General features: G+C 40.2%; 1 protein-coding gene across 1 annotated transcript in view; it reads left to right on the top strand.

Annotated features, from left to right (window-relative positions):
* Positions 1-21,156, top strand: part of CCDC7 (coiled-coil domain containing 7) — a gene marked incomplete at both ends in the record, with an annotated part of 247,453 nt that overhangs the window by 154,347 nt on the left and 71,950 nt on the right. Inside the window, 2 exons of the mRNA XM_082681635.1 lie at positions 7,385-7,495; positions 9,445-9,555. Of these exons, the coding sequence (XP_082537761.1) occupies positions 7,385-7,495; positions 9,445-9,555 (222 nt within the window). The remainder of the gene's footprint in view (positions 1-7,384; positions 7,496-9,444; positions 9,556-21,156) is intronic.

The raw sequence follows: 21,156 nt of genomic DNA, 5'->3' as shown, positions 1-21,156 counted from the left end.
TTTCATTTGTGGAAGTACAGAGGACCAACGCTTGGCACACTTCTCTGGAATGAGATATCATGACCCTTACAGATCATGCTCAGGAATTTTATTAGGGTGCCAGATTACTACCTTTTCTATAATAATGACCCCACTGAGTTGCTATATGTGGGTTTGTGAGGCATCCAGTCTTTGTTTAATAGTACCCATTTTGGGCCCTAAGACTATGTCATCAATAGAGTAGAAGTCTGTTGCACCCTCTGAGAGTGGGATGTTTCCATATCATCACTTTTGTGTTGATGACATATTTGGAGAATTTTGGTAGCCTTGTGGGAGTATGGTTGTGGTGTATGGCAGACCAACCCGCAACAAGGTATACTGATCATGATCATCCACAATAGAGGGAGGCTGAAAATGGCTTTCGTTATATCAACTGCTGCATACCAAGTTCCCTCAACTTCAGACAATAGCCTGTATCACAGTCACAATGTCAGATACCATAGGTGTAAGGCTACACTATGACACTGAGCTGTGTATGTCAAATGAGTCTCTGTGCATCTAAAGCTGTGGGCACAAGTTGACTGAGTTATTGAATAGTTAAATAGTCTCATGGAAAACTTTCACTCCATGAAGCAGTCATTTTTCTTCCCCAGGTAGGTATTTGGGGAGAAAAAAGCACTAGGCACTGGTAATTGGATAGGTTCACAGTCTAACACATGCCAACTAAAATGGCCCTAACTGCAGCAATTCCTGTTAGGAGTTAATACAAAGCAGGGATTCACATTGACAATTCATTTATAGTAATGATAACGTATATTAATGGGGCCATAACAATGGAAATTTATAGTGATCTAAAGGGAAACACCCATCGTTGGATCTGGATAAGGATCCCCATTGGTAATGGCCTCAGACCCAATGACCCAGGACCCTTACCCAGATCCCTCACCCTTACCCAGTGAACATAATGTGTTTCTCCATCATGCTGGTGTCAGGAGTTGAGATCACAGTCACATAGCCCCAGTATCCAAAAAACCCAAGAAATGCAGTTCTTTCCTACCTCCCCATTAAACTCTGACCTTAGCATAGGTCCTCATGTTCCTACTGAGGACAAAGGGACTTGGTCTAACTCATAGTCTTGTTCATTTTTGAAAGCAGAGTGTTCTTGAAAAAGGTTGGTGGGCTCTCAGTCTCATGTCAAAATTCAATGGAAAGACCTGAGCAATAGCACTTGTATTAGTCATAGGGGTCATCCCCGCGTGGACCCCAATTCAGCTTCCTTTCAGGCATCCCTTGGCCCACTACCAGGCCATGAGTTCCTTGGTAGTGAGCCCATCAGCCTACCTCTTTGACACCTCGTTATTGGATATTCACCCATAGATCTCTTATAGAGATCTAGGTCTAGATTGTCCAGGAGCAGGTTATTGATTACCATTTTCACATTGCTTTTACTGTTGGTCAGTCACTGCTACCTTGGCAGTAGGTGCTATTCCATGTCCAACAGTTTGGCAGTTAATATCTAAATTGTCTAGTGCCAAATGACCTGACCTTATGAGGAGGCTTACTTGAGCTTGATACCTATCTAGCAAGGGTGGCATGAATGAATCAAGAAATCTGAGTCTGGTTAAGAATCTCACTCTCCTCACTCTATCAGTGTAGACCCTGGAACCACCAGCGCAGCACAGAGGGACACGGTCACTTCTGCAGTGGTGATCCAAACATGTTTTTCAGTGGTATAGAACTCATCACAGATTGGTCATCCTGTCAGAGCCAAAATAGTATCCAGATGAGGAAGGAGAGAGTCTCAGACGCTTGCTTTTTTTATCCCCCACTTTTCTTCCACCTCCTCAGCCAATATGACTGCTGTCAAGACTCTCTAAAGAAGGTGTTTTGTAGTGACAGGCCCAACAGTGTGTGTGACCTTCTCCTTCACCAAGTTTAACAAGATTAATCCCTTTAATATGGAGGCAAACTACCAGGTTTCTAAGATTTCTTTTGCTACTGGGTCATGCAGGGTCTCCCACAACTTTAGATCCCATCACTGGTGGACCATAAACAGTAGCCACAAATTGCTTCCCTAGCTTTCTCAGAGTCCCTCTGGTGAATCTCTAATTTGATTGACCCAGGAGGTGTCTCAGCCAGTGAATCGAGGTCTAAAGAGAAGAAACTTTGCTCCCCCCTCAGAACTGAAAAGCCTATAAAAATAAAATAGCACTCTCCTAGAGCACCCTGTGTGGTCTGCTAGCCCTGTCCAAAGCACATTGGCCTGGCTGCCCCAGGGGGCTCTCAGACTTCTGGCTAATGATACCCTCTGGCTAATGGTACCCTCTCCCCCATCACTCCAGAAATGTCCCACTGATTTACTGAGCACATCCCAAAGTGTGCCTTCCCAAAAGGCATTGAGCTTCACTTACCCTGCTTGCTGCTCCAATCTGTCTGAGAGAGAAACGCCAGTTTTTGAGTTGGTCAATTAAAATAACAAACCAAACTAAAAGTAACAAACCTTTGTTCACTTACCTCAATAGTTCAAGCAGTAAAGGACCCCAGCTCTAGCAATGTTCTATTTTCCCACTTGAAACAGCAGTGGGTGAGGGTTAGATGTATCAGTGCAAACTGGTATGAGATGTAGGAGAGGATCATCTCACAGCTGAAGGAGCACCAGACAAAAGGCTCTTGCTATTTTATGGGTCCTACGCCCTCAAAAGGTAGTGGTGGGAGGGATGGGAGTAGAAACATCCTGAATACTGAATCATAACTGAGAAAAGTTTCTTCAAGCCCCGCCCACCCCCCATAAGGTAGTCTAGGCAGTAGCAGTGCCCGAACAATACAGTGTCCCAGTCAAGTCCCACCCCCCGCCTCCATTTGACGGTGACTGGGCTAAGAATGCAGTGTACTTGAGAGAGTGATGGGGGCGGAAGGGCTGTGTCCCTGACTGCAACCACCTCCAGTGCCTGCAGTGCACTGGCTATGCATCAAGTCTCTGTGGGTTGAGAAACTTCTTTTCCCCGTGGTAACTGCCAGGTAATGCCTTTATAATTGTCTGTGATTGTGCCTGAAAGATCACACATGAGATCCAGCCTGGCGTCAGGTTTCTTAAGTATATTCACACTTTTATATATGTACTTGTACATACATATGTAGTTATACACATATATTAGCCTGTATACCTACACGTGTGTATATAAACCTGCATAGACATATTTAGAATTCATGATAAATCTTGGAAACCTTCAATTCTGCTTCATCCCCTCAGGGCTTGTTCTGCCTACTTCCGTTTCATGTGTGCATGTCCTTTCTTCCACTTCGTGAATACTCTCTCTGACTAATATAACACATTTACTCATTTGGTCCATCTTGTTATGCCTATAAAATTATTTTGGAATTTCTTCACCTATAGGTATGGAAAAACAATCCTCCTGAAAATATTTTGTCATGTGTTTACAGTCTCTCCACACTTCTGCCCGTGAATGAGGGTATATGTCAAATATTGTATTGATGAGTTACTTGCATTAGTACTTTTTTTCTTTCAGTAGGTTCATTTCTTTAAGTTTGCTTTCAGTTTTAGTTCCTCTTTTGTTATTTAATTTTATTTTTGAAACATGTGGAACCTGACCCTGCTTCCAAAAGTAAAAACTATACAAAAAGGTATACTTAGAGGAGTAGCATTTCTTCTTCAGTTCTCTCCCTTTTACCGTATGGGTAACCAACTACATTGTTTTCTATCTCACTTGTTTTTCATTTTGTAAAGGTAAGTATCTCACTAATTCTCTCCCCCTCTCTCTCTCTGTCTCTCTCTGTCTCTTATTTCCTTATTTTCCCTTCTTCCTTACCTAGAAGGTACCACACAACTTTTCACCTTTGGGTTTTTTTTTCCACTTGATATTATCTTCTTGAAATCCCTCCAAGTCAGTTTATAGAGGTTCATTTGATTCCTTTTACATCTCTACATACAACAGTTTGTACCATGTTATTTACCATAATTTACCAAGTTTATAGTATGTGTATTAGCTTGTTTATCTAGTTTCCCATGCATGAACATTTATATGCAATTACGAATAATGCTGTAATTAGCAAATTGTACACTTGCATTTTGTTGATTGGTCTATGAAGTCTATGTGATCTGTAAAATATAAGTAACCTAAGAGAAATAGAGACAAATATAAACTATGTATAATGCCTGGAAATGTTTATGAGATAATGAGAAAGAGTCAAAACACATCTATTTATTAAACTCCTCTCACAGTCTTATCAGATCTAGCATTATGGTGACTTCACTATAACTTCAGAAAAGTGAGAATGTTGCTGTATTCTTATTATAAATTTGATATATAGGGATTTATAATAGTTGTATTCTTCTATTCAGTGGACTAAGTATATCTCTTATGTAGCTTATGATAAAGCATCAGATGAAAATCTTATATGTGAGCATCAAGAACCAATGTCAAAAACCCAAATGCAAATAAAGAAACAAAGAGAGAAAAGACACAGTCAGTATACTAACTACAGATAACTTTAAGTTATTTAAAATTAATTACAGCTAAAGATCTTCTTTGGTTCATAAATCTGTATTTTAATATATATTTTGGAGAAATTTTATACTTTAACCTAAAGTATACTATATAAAGTATACTTTAACCTAAAGTATAAAAGCTAAAGTTATGAAACTTTTGGTCAGTATTTCTGATTGTAATATTTTTCATAGTCATGGTTCATGCACTCAGTATCCACTAAACCAATAATAGGCACATAATTGTCTTTCAAAATGTGTGTACCTTTCACCCTACTACAGGAAGTTAGGCATACAGAAGCCTAAATTAATCCACTATCTTGTGGAATTGCCTTCTTCCAAAGACTCTAAATGATGAACAGAGAAGTTGCTGAGAGCTGTATCTCAGTTCATTATCAGAGGGGCCAAGGAGAAGTGTGACCTGGGAGGCCTGTTGAATGGCCTCCAGACCATCCGCTTGAGATCCATTCAAATGTAGGTGCATTTTTGGAAACTTAATAGTTGGTTGCAGTCAGGATCCCACTGAGGGGAATGTAAGAGTGTCAGTAGCAGAATAGCTCCACAGATTTTTGGGACTCTTGTATTTGTTGTGAGTAAGAGGACAAATATTGGTGGTTATCTCCTCAAGATGATACGTATTGTGCTTTCCCACACAGTCCTTGTCCATGTCCCTGTTAATGACCCAGCTGTGTTGCTGAGTATGGATCAACATAGCATCAGTCCCTGTAGGGTAGTACACATGCCTGGGCCCACCAGGAGGATGCCACCAGTATAGTGGGCAGCTAGTTGAGAGTGGGTCTTCTTCCTGCTCATGGCCTTGTGGGAAGGACATTAAAGGTGTGTTGCAATCCATTACACAAGAGGCAAACTGATCCTGATCATCTGTGTGGACAGGGATGCTGAGAAGGGCATTTGCAATGTGAATTACTTTATACCTGTTTCCCTCAGCTTGGGCAAGAGCCTCTATGGCAGTCACAGTATTCGGTAAGGCCAGTGTCCTGATCTGTACCATAGCATTAAGCTGCCTGTAATCCAGTCTGTAGGCATGTTAGGCCATATGCACAGGTTCACTCAATTATTGAATGGAGAGGTAATCTCACAGAGATGTTTGGCTTACCTAAACTCAGCAAAGAGGGCAGGCATTTGTTTTTCTTTGCTTGGTAGTTGTTTTTGGAGACGAATCTCTAGGCACTGGTAGTCTGGTAGGTTTACAGTCTTCCATATGCCCCACTAAAATGACCCTGAGTGCAGTAGTGCTCATCACGGCTTGGTGCTGATGTGAGTTGGAGTTCACATAGAAAATACACCTGTACTCGTTATATATTCAGTAGTGGGGGCCATAAAATAGAGGTATATAGTGTCCAAAGGCACCCCCCACCATGGCCAGGTGTAAATATACGTCAAAAAGCATTAACTGTTTTCCTCTCATCCTGGCGTCACGGCTGTGAAGGTAACAGTCATTGGTAAACTAGTAGCCAAATGGCCCAAGGTATGCAGTCTCCCCCCACTGCCCCTATGAACTCTGAGTTGGCATATATTCTTAGGTGCCAAAGGGGACATAGGGACTTGGCTAATCCCTAATTTTGTGTAATTTTATAAGCCAAGCATTCTGGGTAAAAATAGAGTTCTCCATTTCATCTTGAGACTGCTGGAAGGAGCAGGAGGAATAGCATGTGTATTAGTAATAAGTGTCATCACCATTTTGGTTCTCGTGGGGCTGTGTGTTGGCCCCCATGGCTCAGTACCTGTCCACAGGATGCTTGGTAGAGTCCATCCATCCCTTCCTTGAGCCTCCACTGCTGGGTAACTAGACAGTGTTTCCAGCAGCAGGGAACTCACCATGGGTGGGCGGAAATTTTCAGAAACCAAATGTCAGCCAGAAGAGGAAAGGGAGTGTCTTAGGTGTTTGTGTCTTTTCTTCCCCACCCCCTTCCTTGTCCTCCTTGGACAAAGTGCTCCGTGTCAGGGAACTCAGAACCAGGGGTTCTGTTGGGACACCGCCAACAAGGTGCCACTGTCCTTCACGAAGTTAACAAGAGTAGCTCCTCCATGGTGGAGTCTCTGTAGTCTCCTCAGGTTGCTGGTCAAGTGAAACTGAGAAATCTGGAGCCTTTTTCATTAGACATGAGTTTCAAAACCTCACTGTATCACGGGCTATCCATCAGTACCAGAGACAGGCTAAGAGTTAATAGTAGTCACTGGGTACAACTCAGCCAGCACTTTCTGCAGTGACTTCTGTAACCCTCCAGGTTGTCTTTTGGTTTATATTTTCTGTGTTTCATCTTTTGAAGATAAGTTATCTTTGTCTTTTTTTTTTCCCCTTTTCTTCTTTCTTTCTTAAAAGTTAGCCTGTTAAAATTCTCTCTTTCAGGTTTTTTTCCTTCATTAAGCCTTACATCCTAGAAATGCTCCCAAGTCAGTTTGTCAGGATGTTTTTCATTTCCTCTTATACCTATTTGTACAGCTGTGTGCGCTACATTATATCCCATAGTTTATATTTTCATAGTTTACATACACTACTTTAGCTTACCAATTCGTTAGCTTGTACGCTTAAGTGGTTTTGAGTATTTTGCAATTACAGGTATGCTGCAATGAATAATCTTGAACATATCTATTTTCCTTGTTTGATCTATCAGTGTGTATTAACTGAAAACATCAGGAAAACTCAGAAAATGAGAGACTAATATAAAACATATTTAAAATTAGGAATATTAATGATATGAAAAAATACTTTCCACACACACTCATTAAGACTCATAGTTTTCACATCTGATCTCGCATTATGGTGATTTACTTATAACTTCATATAAATGGGAGAAAATACCACTGTTCTCTGCTTTAAATTTGAAATCTAGGGATCTCTTTTTTTATTTAATGGACTAAATCCTTCTCTTTATGTAGCTCAGGATGAAGTACCAGATGGAAATCGTATGCTTGAGCATCAAGATTCTGTGTCAAAATCAGAGATTCAAGTGAAGAAACAAAGCCCTCACAAAGGGGAAAGACATATTAGTAAGTACAAAAGCTACAGAAGACTTCAAGTGATTTTAAATTAAGCTCATTGCAAGATGTTTTTATTTTGGTTCACGGATACGTATTTTTTGAGCATATGTTTTATAGAAATTTTACACTTTGACTAAAGTGTGAATACCATGAGATAACTAGAGAAAAACAGAAATATTGAACCCTTTGGTTGGAATTTCTGTTCTTAAGATTATTTTATGACCAGAAGATGAATGCCCCAAGGCCCAATAGCAGGTGAATAATTGTCTCTCCAAAGTAGTGTGCCTTTCAGCTGACTCCAGGTAATTATGGGTACAGAAGTGCAATGGATTCCTCTACGTGTCACAGCAGCCTTTTGCCATAGGCTCCAATGGCAAACAGATGTTTCTGAGATCTGTAAATCAAGCATCAGATGGGGGTCATGGGACCTGTTGGAGGGTCCTTAGGGCACCCTCTTGGTTGTGTCCTCACTGAAAGGAAGCAGCCTTTCTGGTAACCCCATAGATGGGTGTCATCAAGGGCTCCACATGGGCAAATGAGAGTGCAAGTGGTCAAAGAATGTCACTAATTGCTGGACTGCTTTTTATTTATTGGAGTTGATTAGCCCAAGTGTGGCAGTCTTATCCTCTGGAATGAGATGTCATGCCCCTTAGAGGACATGTCCAGGAATTTCACTAAGTTAACCAGGTAACTAACTGTACCTTGTGTGTACTGATGGCCCAGCCAAGAGCTACTGGTGGGTTCACAGGGATCTAATCCTTGTTGGGGGTGTCCTTGTCTGGGCCCACTTGAATGAAAACTAGTCCTCCCTTTGAGAGCAGGCTGCTTAGACGTCATGAGCTGTGCCCTGATTATAGATATTTGAGCAATTTGGTGGCCATGTGAAGGACATTAGTAGGATATTGCAACTCCTTTCATATAAGGTTAAACTAATAACTGGGATCATTTATGTGGAGAGGGATGCAGCAAAGGGCATTTGATTTGCATATTGAGGTCCTTCAGTTTGGAAAACAGCCTGTATGACAGTTACAGTGTAGGTACCACCGGGTCTCACCGCTGTACTATAGCATTGACCTACCAAAATCAGTTGAGTCACATGTACTTGAGGCTGTGTGCAAAGATCAAGTTAGTTATTCAAATGGGAAATAGTCTCATGGAGAAATTTCTGTTTATTAAGCTCAGCAGTGAGAGCAGTTTATGTCTTTTTCTTCCCAGGAATTAGTTTAGGGAGACACAAGTGGGAGGCACTGTTTAGTCTGGAGGTTCTCAGTCTTCCACGTGCCCCTCTAAAATGCCCCTAAATACAGCAGTTCCCATGAGGGAACTGAATTCGAGTGTGGGTGCACATAGAAGATACATCTACATCATTACACATTCAGTAGCGGGGACCATAAAAATGGAGTTTTGTGGTTGCCTGAAAGGATACACTCAAAGTGTAGTGTTTGACCAAGGGTGTCCTTGGTGGTGGCCTCAGATGAAAAGCCAGAGAGCTTTATCTCTTTCCCCCAGCACCTGGTGTCAGAGGCTATGGAGATCATGGTCGCCTGTGCACCAGTAGCCTAAGGGCTCTAGAAATGCAGCAGTGCCCCACCCCACTTTGAATTCTGACCTTGGCATACATGCTCAGATCACCACCCGTGGCAGGAATATTTTGTGTATGTATGTGTGTGTGTATGTATATTTATATATATATATACACACACACATACAACAGATATATATAGATAGGTAGATCAATAGATATTGCCTAGAAATGTTAGTGTTACACCTTCTTTAACAAATGCCCATGAAAAATATCCTCTCAAATTTTATGTCACGTCTGACATTATGGTAATTTACTTATAACTTTATCAAAATGAGAGAAAATTTTGCTGTATATATGTTATAAATTTGAAATCTAGAGATTGCACACTAGATATGTTTTTCCATGGAGGAACTAAATGCATCTCTTTATGTAGCTCATGATGACACACCAGACAAAAATCCTGTGCTTAAACATCAAGATTCAGTGTCAAAACTCCCCATGCAAGTACAAAAACAAATAACTTCCAGAGGAGGACAACACAGTAGTAAGTATAACAATTATAGGTACCTTTAAATGTTAAAAAAGTAATCACATCAGAACTTATTTCTTTAGTTCATGAATATGTATTTGAGCATATAATTTATAGGAATTTTACACTTTGATCTAAATGTGAATACCATAAAACAACTAGAGAAGAAGAAACATTTAACATTTGGTTGGAATTTCTTGTTATAAAACTACTTCATGGCGGGACTTCTGCACTCAGTGTCCACCAAGATCCATAACTGGTCAGTAGTCTTTCAAAGGGTGTTTACTTTCAGTTAACGGTAGAAGATTATGAGTCCAAAGCCAGCTGGCACCTCTGATGTGTGGCAGTGTTCTTTTGCCACAGGCTCCAATTGGCAAACAGAGAGGTTGCTGAGACCTGCAACCTAAAAGGCGGTGGATTCAAGGGGGCAAGGAAAAGAGTTGCCTGTGTAGCCCGTTGGAGGGTCTCTAGGGTATCCTGTTGTCAGGCCCCACTCAGGGTAAAGGTCTTTTTGGTTACCTGATTGATGGGTGCTGTCATCAAGGTGGCCTTGTAGGGGAAGTTGTGAGTACCAGTATCTGAATACTCCCACAAGTCACTGGGCATCCTTTGTGTTTGTTGGGGCTGAGAACCTGAGCATGACTAAAACTAGGCAGTTATTGTCTCTGGACTGAGAGCTACTGTCCCTTCTCAGTTTATTCCCAGAAATTTCCCAGGATTCATAAGCCCTTGTGCCTTGTCCATAGTAATGTCCTAGACATGTTGCTACATGTGCGTCAAGATGGCATACAGTCCTGGTTGAGTAGTACCCTTTCCTCGACCCACTAGGAGGCATTCATTAATATATGGAAGGCTAGGGCTCCATCTGGAAGTGGGACTTCTTCCTGCTCATGGCCTTGTGGAAGGACATTAAAGGTGTATTGCAACGCATTACACCAAAGGCAAACTGATCCTGATCATCTGTGTGGACAGGGATGCTGAAAAGGGCATTTGCAATGTGAATTGCTTCATACCTATTTCCCTCAGCTTGGGCAAAAGCTATGTCAGTCACAGTGTCAGGTAATGCTATTGCCATAGCTGTACTACATCACTGAGCCTGATTTTTGCTTGAGTTTCCAGGTACCCAAGGCCTTTTGCAAAACTCAGATAATGAACCTTGGCTTCCTTAAGCACAGCAATGGGGGCAGTTTTGTTTGTTTGTTTTTGAATTCCTGAGGCAATTAATGCTGTTTTTGAGAGACAATACTGCTAGCAGGTAATAGTTTGGTAGGTTTACAGTCTTCCATATGCCCCACTAAAATGGTCTTAAATGCAATAATATCCTTTAGGCTTTAGAGTAAGTGTAATCCGGTATACATATCGATAATACATCTATAACAATAATCCATCCAGTAGTGGTGCCACAATAATGATATGTTACACCTGTAGTCAGGCTGGGTAAGGATCTTGGTGGTGTTGGCTTCAGACAGAAAATCAGAGAGCATTATCAATTTTCTCATTCTCATTCCAGGGGATTGGGGGTCACCATCAACTGTGGACCATTACCAAAGGCCCAAGAAATGCAATTCTCCCTCATGTGTACTCTGAACTTTGACCCTTGGCATAGGATCTCACTTCTTCACTCTGGACTTAGGAACATTGGACATTTCATAGTCTTGTTTAATCCAAAAAGTTTGGATAAAAGTTGGTAAGGCTCTATGATTCATTTTAGAATTTGCTGGAAGAAGGAAAAGAAATAGCACTTCTGTTAGTCATAGGGGTCATTATTACCTGGCATACCCTATAGGGGTTGCCATTTGGCCCCTTAAGGTATGCTACTTGGCCATGAGTTCCTAAGTGGAGAACCCATTAATCTCTTCTTTTGAGCTCCCACTGTTTAAAAAACAGACCCAGAGGTATTGGGAGAGCACTACCCAAATTCTCCACTAGTGTGTTCCCAGTTACCATTTTCATGTCACCTTATGTGATGGTCTCTCTCTGTTATTTTGGCAGTAGTTACATTTTCCCTGCCCAGGAATTTGTCAGTTAAGTTCTGGATTATGTCACTAACAGACGGACCTGATGTTATGAGGAGCTTTAATTGAGCTTGATAACCAGCAGGAGTGGCACTGATGAACTTAGAGTCTTGTTAACAATCTCATCATCCACCACTGTCACTCTCTCATTGTAGAACCAAGGGACCACCAGTGTAGTCTGCAGGGCTGCTATCCTCTGGAAACTTGGTCTAAACATGTGTTTTAGTCATAGATAACCCATCTGGTGGGCCAAAGCTGTCACAGCCCAAATGGTTTCTAGCTGAGGAAGAAGGACTTGAGTGTTCCTCTTAGCCTCCTTGATCAAACTTCCTGCTGTCAGACACTCTTAAGGAGGTCCACCCACGAAGTGCCACTGATCCTAACTAACTTTAAGAAGAGCTAACACCAGTCCTTCTCAAACTCTTCCAAAATTGCAGAGGGAGAAACCCTCCCAAATTCATTCTACGAAGCCACCATCACCCTGATACCAAAACCAGAAAAAGGCATCACAAAAAAAGAAAATTATAGACCAGTATCACTGATGAACATAGATGCAAAAATCCTGAAAAAAATACTAGCAAACAGAATCCAACAGCACATTAAAAGGATCATACACCACGATCAAGTGGGATTTGTCCCAGGGATGCAAGGATTCTTCAATATACACAAATCAATCAGTGTGATACACCACATTAACAAATTAAGGAATAAAAACCATATGATCATCTCAATAGATGCACAAAAAGCTTTTGACAAATTTCAGCACCAATTTATGATAAAAATTCTCCATTAAATGGGCATAGAGGGAACCTACCTCAACATAATAAAGGCCATATATGACAAACCCACAGCAAGCATCATACTCAATGGTGAAAAACTGAAAGCATTTCCACTAAGATCAGGAACAAGACAGGGATGTCTGCTCTAACCACTCTTATTCAACTTAGTTTTGGAAGCCCTAGCCACAGCAATCAGAGAAGAAAAAGAAATAAAAGGAATACAAATTGGAAAAGAAGAAGTAAAACTGTCACTGTTTGCCAATGACATGATACTATACATAGACAATGCTGAAGATGCCACTAGAAAACTACTAGAACTAATCAATGAATTTGGTAAAGTTGCAGGATACAAAATTAATGAACAGAAATCTCTGGCATTCCTATACACCAACAATGAAAAATCAGAAAGAGAAATTAAGAAAACACTCCCATTTACCATTGCAACAAAAAGAATAAAATACCTAGGAATAAACCTGCCTAAGGAGGCAAAAGACTTGTATTCAGAAAACTGTAAAACACTGATGAAAGAAATCAAAGATGACATAAACAGATGGAGAGATATACCATGTTCTTGGGTTGGAAGAATCAGTGTTGTGAAAATGACTATACTGCCCAAAGCAATCTACAGGTTCAGTACACTCCCTATCAAACTACCAATGTCATTCTTCACAGAATTAGAACCAAAAACCTTACAATTTGTATAGAAACACAAAAGACCCCGAATAGCCAAAGAAATCTTGAGAAAGAAAAACGGAGTTGGAGGAATCAGGCTCCCTGACTTCAAACTATACCACAAAGCTACAGTAATAAAGACAGTATTGTACTGGTGCAAAAACAGCCATTCTGGCTGGTGTGAGGTGATGTCTCATTGCGGTTTTGATTTGCATTTCTCTCATAATTAGTGATGTTGAACATCTTTTCATGTACCTCTTGGCCATCTGTATGTCTTCTTTGGAGAAATGTCTATTTAGGTCTTCTGCCCATTTTTTTTTTATTGGGGTTGTTTGTTTTTATGCTATTAAGCCACATGAGCTGTTTGTAAATTTTGAAGACTAATCCCTTGTTGGTTGCTTCGTTTGCAGATATTTTCTCCCATTCTGTGAGTTGTCTTTTTTTTTTGTTTATGGTTTCCTTTGATGTGCAAAAGTTTGAGGTTAGTTAGGTGCCGTTTGTTTATTTTTGTTTTTATTTCCATTACTCTGGGAGACGGATCAAAAAAGATATCGCTGCCATTTATGTCAGAGAGTGTTCTGCCTATGTTTTCCTCTAAGAGTTTTATAGTGTCCAGTCTTACATTTAGGTCTTTAATCCATTTTGAGTTTATTTTTGTGTATGGTGTTAAAGAGTGTTCTAACTTCGTTTTTTTACATGTAGCTGTCCAGTTATCACAGCACCATTGATTGCGGAGACTGTCTTTCCTCCATTGTATAGTCTTGCCTCCTTTGTCATAGATTAATTGGCCATAGGTGCATGGGTTTATTTCTGGGCCTCCTATCCTATTCCATTGATCTATATTCCCATTTTTTTCCAGTACCATACTGTTTTAATGACTATAGTTTTGTAGTATAGTCTGACATCAGGGAGCTTGATTCCTCCAGCTCTGTTTTTCTCTCTCAAGATTGCTTTGGCTATTCGGGGTCTTTTGTGTCTCCACACAAATTTTAAGATTTTTTGTTCTAGTTCTGTGAAAAATGCCATTGGTAATTTGATAGGGATTGCATTGAATCTGTAGATTGCCTTGGGTAGTATAGTCATTTTGACAATATTGATTCTGCCAAGCCAAGAATATGGTATATCTTTCCATCTGTTTGTGTCAACTTCTATTTCTTTCATCAGCGTCTTATAATTTTCAGAGTACAGGTTTTTTGCCTCCTTAGGTAGGTTTATTTTCAGGCATTTTATTCTTTTTGATGTGATGGTAAATGGGATTGTTCCTTTAACTTCTCTTTTTGATCTTTCATTGTCAGTGTGTAGAACTGCAACAGATTTCTGTGTATTAATTTTGTAACTTGCAGATTTACCAGATTCTTTGATGAGCTCTAGTAGTTTTCTGGTAGCATCTTTAGGATTTTCTATCTATAGTATTATGTCATCTGCAAACAGTGACAGTTTAATTTCTTCTTTTCCAATTTGGATTTCTTTTTCTTCTCTGACTTCCGTAGCTAGGACTTCCAAAGCTATGTTGAATAAAAGTGGTGAGAGTGGACATCCTTATCTTGTTCCTGATCTTAGAAGAAATGTTTTCAGCTTTTCACTGTTGAGTTTGATGTTATCTGTAGGTTTGTCATATATGGCCTTTGTTATGCTGAGGTATGTGCCCTCTATGCCCACTTTCTGGAGAGTTTTTATCACAAATAGGTGTTGAATTTTCTTAAAACCTTTTTCTGAATCTATCGAGATGATCATACGGTTTTTATTCTTCAGTTTATTGATGTGATGTATCACACTCATTGATTTGTGGATCTTGAAAAATCTTGCATCCCTGGGTAAATCCCCCTTGATCATGGTGTACAATCTGTTTACTATATTGTTGGATTCAGATTGCTAGTATTTTGTTTAGGATTTTTGTGTCTGTGTTCATCAGTGATATTGGCCTGTAGTTTTCTTTTTTGTGTGGTATCCTTGTTTGGTTTTGGTATCACAGTAATGGTGGCCTCATAGAATGAGTTTGGGAGTTTTCCTTCCTCTGCAGTTTTTTGGAACAGTTTCAGGATAGGTGTTAACTCTTCTCTAAATGTTTGATAGAATTTGTCTGTGAAGCCACCTGACCCTGGACTTTAGTTTGTTGGGAGTTTTTTAATCACAATTTCAATTTCAGTACTTATGATTGGCCTGTTCATATTTTCTGTTTCTTCCTGGTTCAATCATGGTAGACTGTACGTTTCTAAGAATTTGTCCATTTCTTCCAGGCTGTCCATTTTATTGGCATATAGTTGCTTGTAGTAGTCTCTTATGATTCTTTGTGTCTCTGTGGTGTCACAACTTCTCCTCTTTCATTTCTAATTTTAGTGATTTGAGTCCTCTCCTTTTTTTCTTGATGAGTCTGGTTAAAGGTTTATCAATGTTGTTTATCTTTTCAAAGAACCAGCTTTTAGTTTCATTGATCTTTGCTGTTGTTTTCTTCATCTCTATTTCATTTATTTCTTCTCTGATCGTCTACTAGCTAGGTTTTGTTTGTTTTCTTTCTCTAGTTCCTTTAGGCATAAGTTTAGGTTGTTTAATTGAGATTTTTCTTGTTTCCTGAGGTAAGATTGTATTGCTATAAAATTCCTTCTTAGAACTGCTTTTACTGCATCTCATAGGATCATTGTGCTTTCATGTTTATTTGTCTGTAGGCATTTTTTGGTTTCCTCTTTGATTTCTTCAGTGAGCCATTGGTTGTTTAGTTGCATATTTTTAGCCTCCACGTGTTTGTGTTTTTTACAGTTTTTTTTTTCTTGTAGTTTATTTCTAATTTCATAGTGCTGTGGTCACAAAAGATGATTGATATGATTTCAGTTTTCTTAAATTTACCAAGGCTCGCTTTGTGGCCCAGCATGTGTTCAGTCCTGGTGAATGTTCTATGTGCACATGAGAAGAATGTGCTGCTGCTTTTGGATGGAATGCTCTAGAAATATCAATTAAGTCCATCTATCTAATGTGTCATTTAAGGCCTGTATTTCCTTATTAATTTTCTATCTGGATGAGCTGTGCATTAATGAAAGTGGGGTGTTAAAGTCCCCCACTATTACTGTGTTGCTGTTGATTTCTCCCTTTATGGCTGTTAGTATTTGCTTTATATATCGAGGTGCTCCTATATTGGGTGCATATATATTTACAGTTGTTATATCTTATTCTTGGATTAATTCCTTGATCATTATGTAGTGTCCTTCTTTGTTTCTTTATTTATTGTAGTGTCCTTCTTTGACTCTGTAAAACAGTCCTTATTTTAAAGTCTATTTTGTCTGATAGGAGTATTGCTATTCCAGCTTTCTTTTGATTTCTATTTGCGTGGAATATCTTTTTCCATCCCGTCACTTTTAGTCTGTATGTGTCCCTAGATCTGAAGTGGGTCTCTTTCAGACAGCATGTATATGGATTTTATGTTTGTATCTATTCAGCCAGTCTATGTCTTATGGTTGGAGCATTTAATCCATTTATGTTTAAGGTGATTATCGATATGTATGTTCTTATTGCCTTTTTGTTACTTGTTTTGGATTTGCTTTTGTAGGTCTTTTTTCTTCCCTCCCTCTTTTGTTCTCTTTGTGATTTGATGACTAACTTTAGTGTTGTGTTTGGATTCCTGGCGGGTATGGGATTTGATTTTATTGTGATTGTGCCCCTCCTACCATCTCGTTTTGGCTTCTTCTTTGTCTTTGGATATAGGGTATCTTTCTTTTGGTAGGTTCTAGCTTTTTTTCATTGGTGGTTGTTCAGCAGGTAGTTGTGATTTTGGTGGTTCTGTAAGAAGGGGGTGAAGTCATGTCCTCCTACTCCACCATCTTGAGCTAATCCCAAGTCCTTTTCTATAGAGTTTTACATTAAATACATCAGAAGAAATTTATTTGGTTCATGAATGTGTCTTTGTACATATATTTTATAGATGTTTTAAACTTTGACATAAGATATGAATACCCTAACAAAGCTATAGAACAAAAGCAAATGTATTCTATGTTTTGGTTGGAATTTCTTGTCCTAAGATTATTACATGACCAAGGTCATGCTCTCAAGGCCAATAACAGACCAATAATTGTCCCATAAAGGATATGCACCAACTCTCTCATAACGGATATGCAATTTTTAGCCAGCTCTGGCAGATTGTGGACCCAAAGTCCATTGAATGCCTCTGATGTATGGTAGTGGCCTTCTGCCATAGATTCCAGTAGGCAAAGAGAGATGTTACTGAGAGTCCTAACTGAAACAGCAAACGAAAATCAGAGGGGTCCACAAAAAGGGCATCTGGGGTAGTCAGTTGAATGGCTTCCAGGGGATCCTGTCCATCAAGGCCCCAGCCAAATGTAGTCATCTTTATGGTAACCAGATTGTTGGGTGCTGTGTGATCCCTGTGAGAGTGTGGCGGTATCTGTATAGTCCCACCAATTGCTCAGATGATTTTTATTTAGAGGGACAGAGAGGGCCGAAAGCATGACAGTCATCTTCCCTGGATTATGCCCCTTACAGATCATGCCCAGGAATTTTACTTCATTTTTAGGTCCATGTACCTTGTTAATAACAGCCTAGCTACATGGTACTTGTAGGTGAACAGGACATCCAGTTCTTTTTGGGTAGTGCCCTTGTCTGAGCCCACTAGGATGATTTCATCAATAGAGTGGAAGGTTAGTGCTCCCTCAAGGAGCAGGACTTTTTCCAAGTCTTTACCTATGCATTATTACAGGTAGAGAATTTAGGGAGTCTCATGGAAGGACATTAGTGGTGTAATACAACCCATATTGCGTACAACAAACTAATTCTGAACATGCATATGGAGAGGGATGCTGAGAAGGGCGTTTGTGATGTCAACCACAGGACACCAAGATTCTTTATCTTGGATGATATAACCTCTATAACTGTCACAATGTCAGGTACCACTGGTGCCATAGGTAGCTCTAACGCTTTGTGTAACCCTAATCAATTTAGAGTCTGGGCACCAAAGGTCTTGCACACAGTCCAGGTGGAGTTACTGAATGGAGAAATAGTTTACAGATATTTGTTGGCCTTTGAAAGCTCAACAATGAAGACAGTTGCCCCTTTTTATTACCAAGGCCTGTGACTTTGTTTTTGGTAGACAGAGGTGCTAGTTGCCAGTAGTTTGGTAGATCATAATCTTTCACATACCCCACTAAAATACCCTAACTGTAAATCTTATCTTGGTGGGGGGTGGTTAGTGCTGTTTGATATAAAAAGTACATTTCTACCAATAACATATTCGGTGGTAGAAACCACAATAATGGAGGTTTGTAGTGGTCCAAAGGGCATTCACTCATAGTTGGGTTTGGAAAAGAGTCCTAGTGGTGGGTGGACTAAAACTACAGAGAATTATCTGTTTCCTCCTCATCCTTTTATAAGGGACTGTCGAAATCCCAGAAATTTATTCACCAGTATCCAAAAGGCCCAAGAAATGCAGTATTTCCCCTCCACAGTTTGAACTCTGACCTTAGCATATGTCCTCAGTTCCCCACTGGCGACATAGAGACCTTGTCTAACCTCTAGTCACGTTTATTTATGAAAGCTTAGAGGTCTGAGTAAAAGTGGGAAGGATCTGTATTGATGGATACCACCAGGCACCATTCTTGCTAAGTTTAATAAGATTACATCCTTCATTAAGGAATCAAACTACCCAAGGCTCTAAGGCCTCTTCAGGTCACTGGATAAAGTGATTCCAAAGGGCTCTACATTATTTTTAATTAAAGGGACAAGCTTTAATAACTGCTGTGTTCTGGGCTCTGTTTTGGCACCAAGAATGTGCTTGGAGATAACAGTAGTCATTGGATACAGTTCAACTCACAGAGTCTCTGATTGTTGGATCCATCATCAGAGAACAATAATCAGCATCTAGAGAATTGCTTCCCTAGCTTTTTTAGAGTCCCTCTGTTGGTTCTCTAATTGGACTTACTGTGGGAACTCAGCCAGGGAGTTGGGAGCTCAAGGGAAGGACCATTCCCCTGAGAACTGAAAATCTTATGTAAACAATCCATTAGCACTCTCCAAGAGTGTTTTGTGGCATCCACTGTCACTGTCTGAGAATCACTGGCATAGCTGATAACGAGCCCTGCTGGACTCACGCAAACAATCCACTAGTACTATGTCAGAGCACCCCCAAAGACTTTTTTCATATCTCCCAAAGTTGCCCAGTAGAAGTTTCAGTATTTTGCTTTTCTAGAAGAGCATTGTGTTTCATCAACCGCCTGCTCAGTGTGTCAGTTTGTCAAAAAGTGAGCTGCCAGTTTTTAGTTGGTAAATTAAGACTAACTGAAAGTAACAATTAAGTATTTATTTATTTACTGAGATAGTATAAGCAAGAGCCTAAACAAGAAAGGGCCCTAGCTCCACCAATGTTTTATTTGCCCCACAGAATGGCCCAGAGGTGGGTCATGTGCATCAGAGCAGATGAGAGGAACATCTTACTGTGGACTAAGTCCTCCCAAAAGCCTCTGATGTTTTATGGACCCAAGTGCCACGAGGAAGTAGAGGAGAGAGGGCTTAGAATGGAAAAGTGTTGAACCAGAATGGAAAAAGAGTTTTTAAGGCCACCCAGTAAGATGGTCTAGGCAGAAGTTCTGAACAGTATAATGCCTCACCTGAGGTCTCCTCTGCCTCATAAGGAGTTTTCCCAATGGATACACTTGAGCTAAAATGCAGATATGCCAGTCCGGATGGATCTTAGTCCATGACTGCAACTACCTCCAACACCTGCAGTGCACTGGCTGTGCCTCAAATATAGTATGGGGTGTGAAGTTTTTCCCAATGACAGCTGCCAGTTAAGGCCTCTGTAATTGTGCATGGTTGAGCCTGAAAGATCACACATAGAATTTTGGCCTGGAGTCAGACTCTCCCCAGTTTTTATATGTATACCTATACCTATATCTATACCTATTCTGATCATCTGTGTGGACAGTGATACTGAAGAGAGAGTTTGAGATGTAGTACACCAAACTTCTTCATCTTGGGTAGTAGCCTCTGTGACAGTCCCAAAGTCAGTTAGTGCCAGTGCCCAGGGCTGCACTACAGCATTGAGCCACGATCAGTTGAGTCTCTACGCGACTGAGGCCAGGTGCACAGGTCAAACAGGGCTACTGAATGGAGAATTAGTCTCAGAAAACTGTGGCTCCATTAAGCTCAGCAATTAGGATAGCTATATCTTTTCTCTGCTAGTCCATTGATTCCTTACTGGTAAACAGTAGAACTGCACAGTGTTAGGAGGGTAGGTTTATGGTCCCCACATGCCATAAAATGTCCCTAACTGCAGCAACTACCTTCAGGACTTTGGAGTGAATTCAAGCAGGGATACACTTAGACAGTACATCTGTACCAATATATATTCAATAGTGGGAGCCATTACAATGGTGGTCATAACAATTGTAATGCTCCAGTGGGGCCCACTTATAGTTGTATCTGGTAAAGGTTCTGATGGTATTGGACTGAGACTCAAAACCAGAGAGCATTGTTTGTTTCTTCTTTGTATTAGATTCCTAGCACTGCTGTAACAAAGTACCACAAACTCATTGACTTAAAACACAGAAATTTATTGTCTCAGAGTTCTGGAGGCTAGAAGTCTGATATCAGGGTGTCAGCAGGGATTCTGAGGGATTGTTATTGATAATCTGTTCAATACTTCTGTTCTAGCTTTTGGTGGTTTGCTGGCAATATTTGGTGTTCTTTGGCTTCAACATTTTAAAGTTTTTTTTTTACAGCAGTAGCCCACTTCCCAGTACCAGAAATCTATATGAGTTTGCTTGGACTGCTATAACAAAGGACCGCAAACTGAATGGCTTAAAAAAATATTGTCCTACAATCAGGATGGTAGAAGTGTGGGATTAGATATTGGTAGGGTTGTTTTCTTCTGAGGACTCGAGCAAAAAAACTGTTTTTTGCCTCTGTCCTACCTTCTGGTGGTTTTCTGGCAACATTTGACATTCCTTGGCTTGTAGATTCATCACCCTGATCTATGCCTTCATCTTCACAAGGTGCTCTCCCCATATGTTTGTCTGTCTCTGTGCTCAGATTTCCCATTTTTATAAGGACTAGGACCCACTCTAATAACCTCATGTTAACTTGATTACCTCTGTAAAGACCTTATTTCTAAATAAGATGACATTCTAAGGTACCGTGGGATAAGAATTCCC

Source organism: Grampus griseus (assembly GCF_964374135.1).
Source record: "Grampus griseus genome assembly, chromosome: 2".
Lineage (NCBI taxonomy): Eukaryota > Metazoa > Chordata > Mammalia > Artiodactyla > Delphinidae > Grampus > Grampus griseus.
Note: the sequence above shows the minus strand (reverse complement) of the source record. Positions and strands in the feature narration are given on the sequence as shown.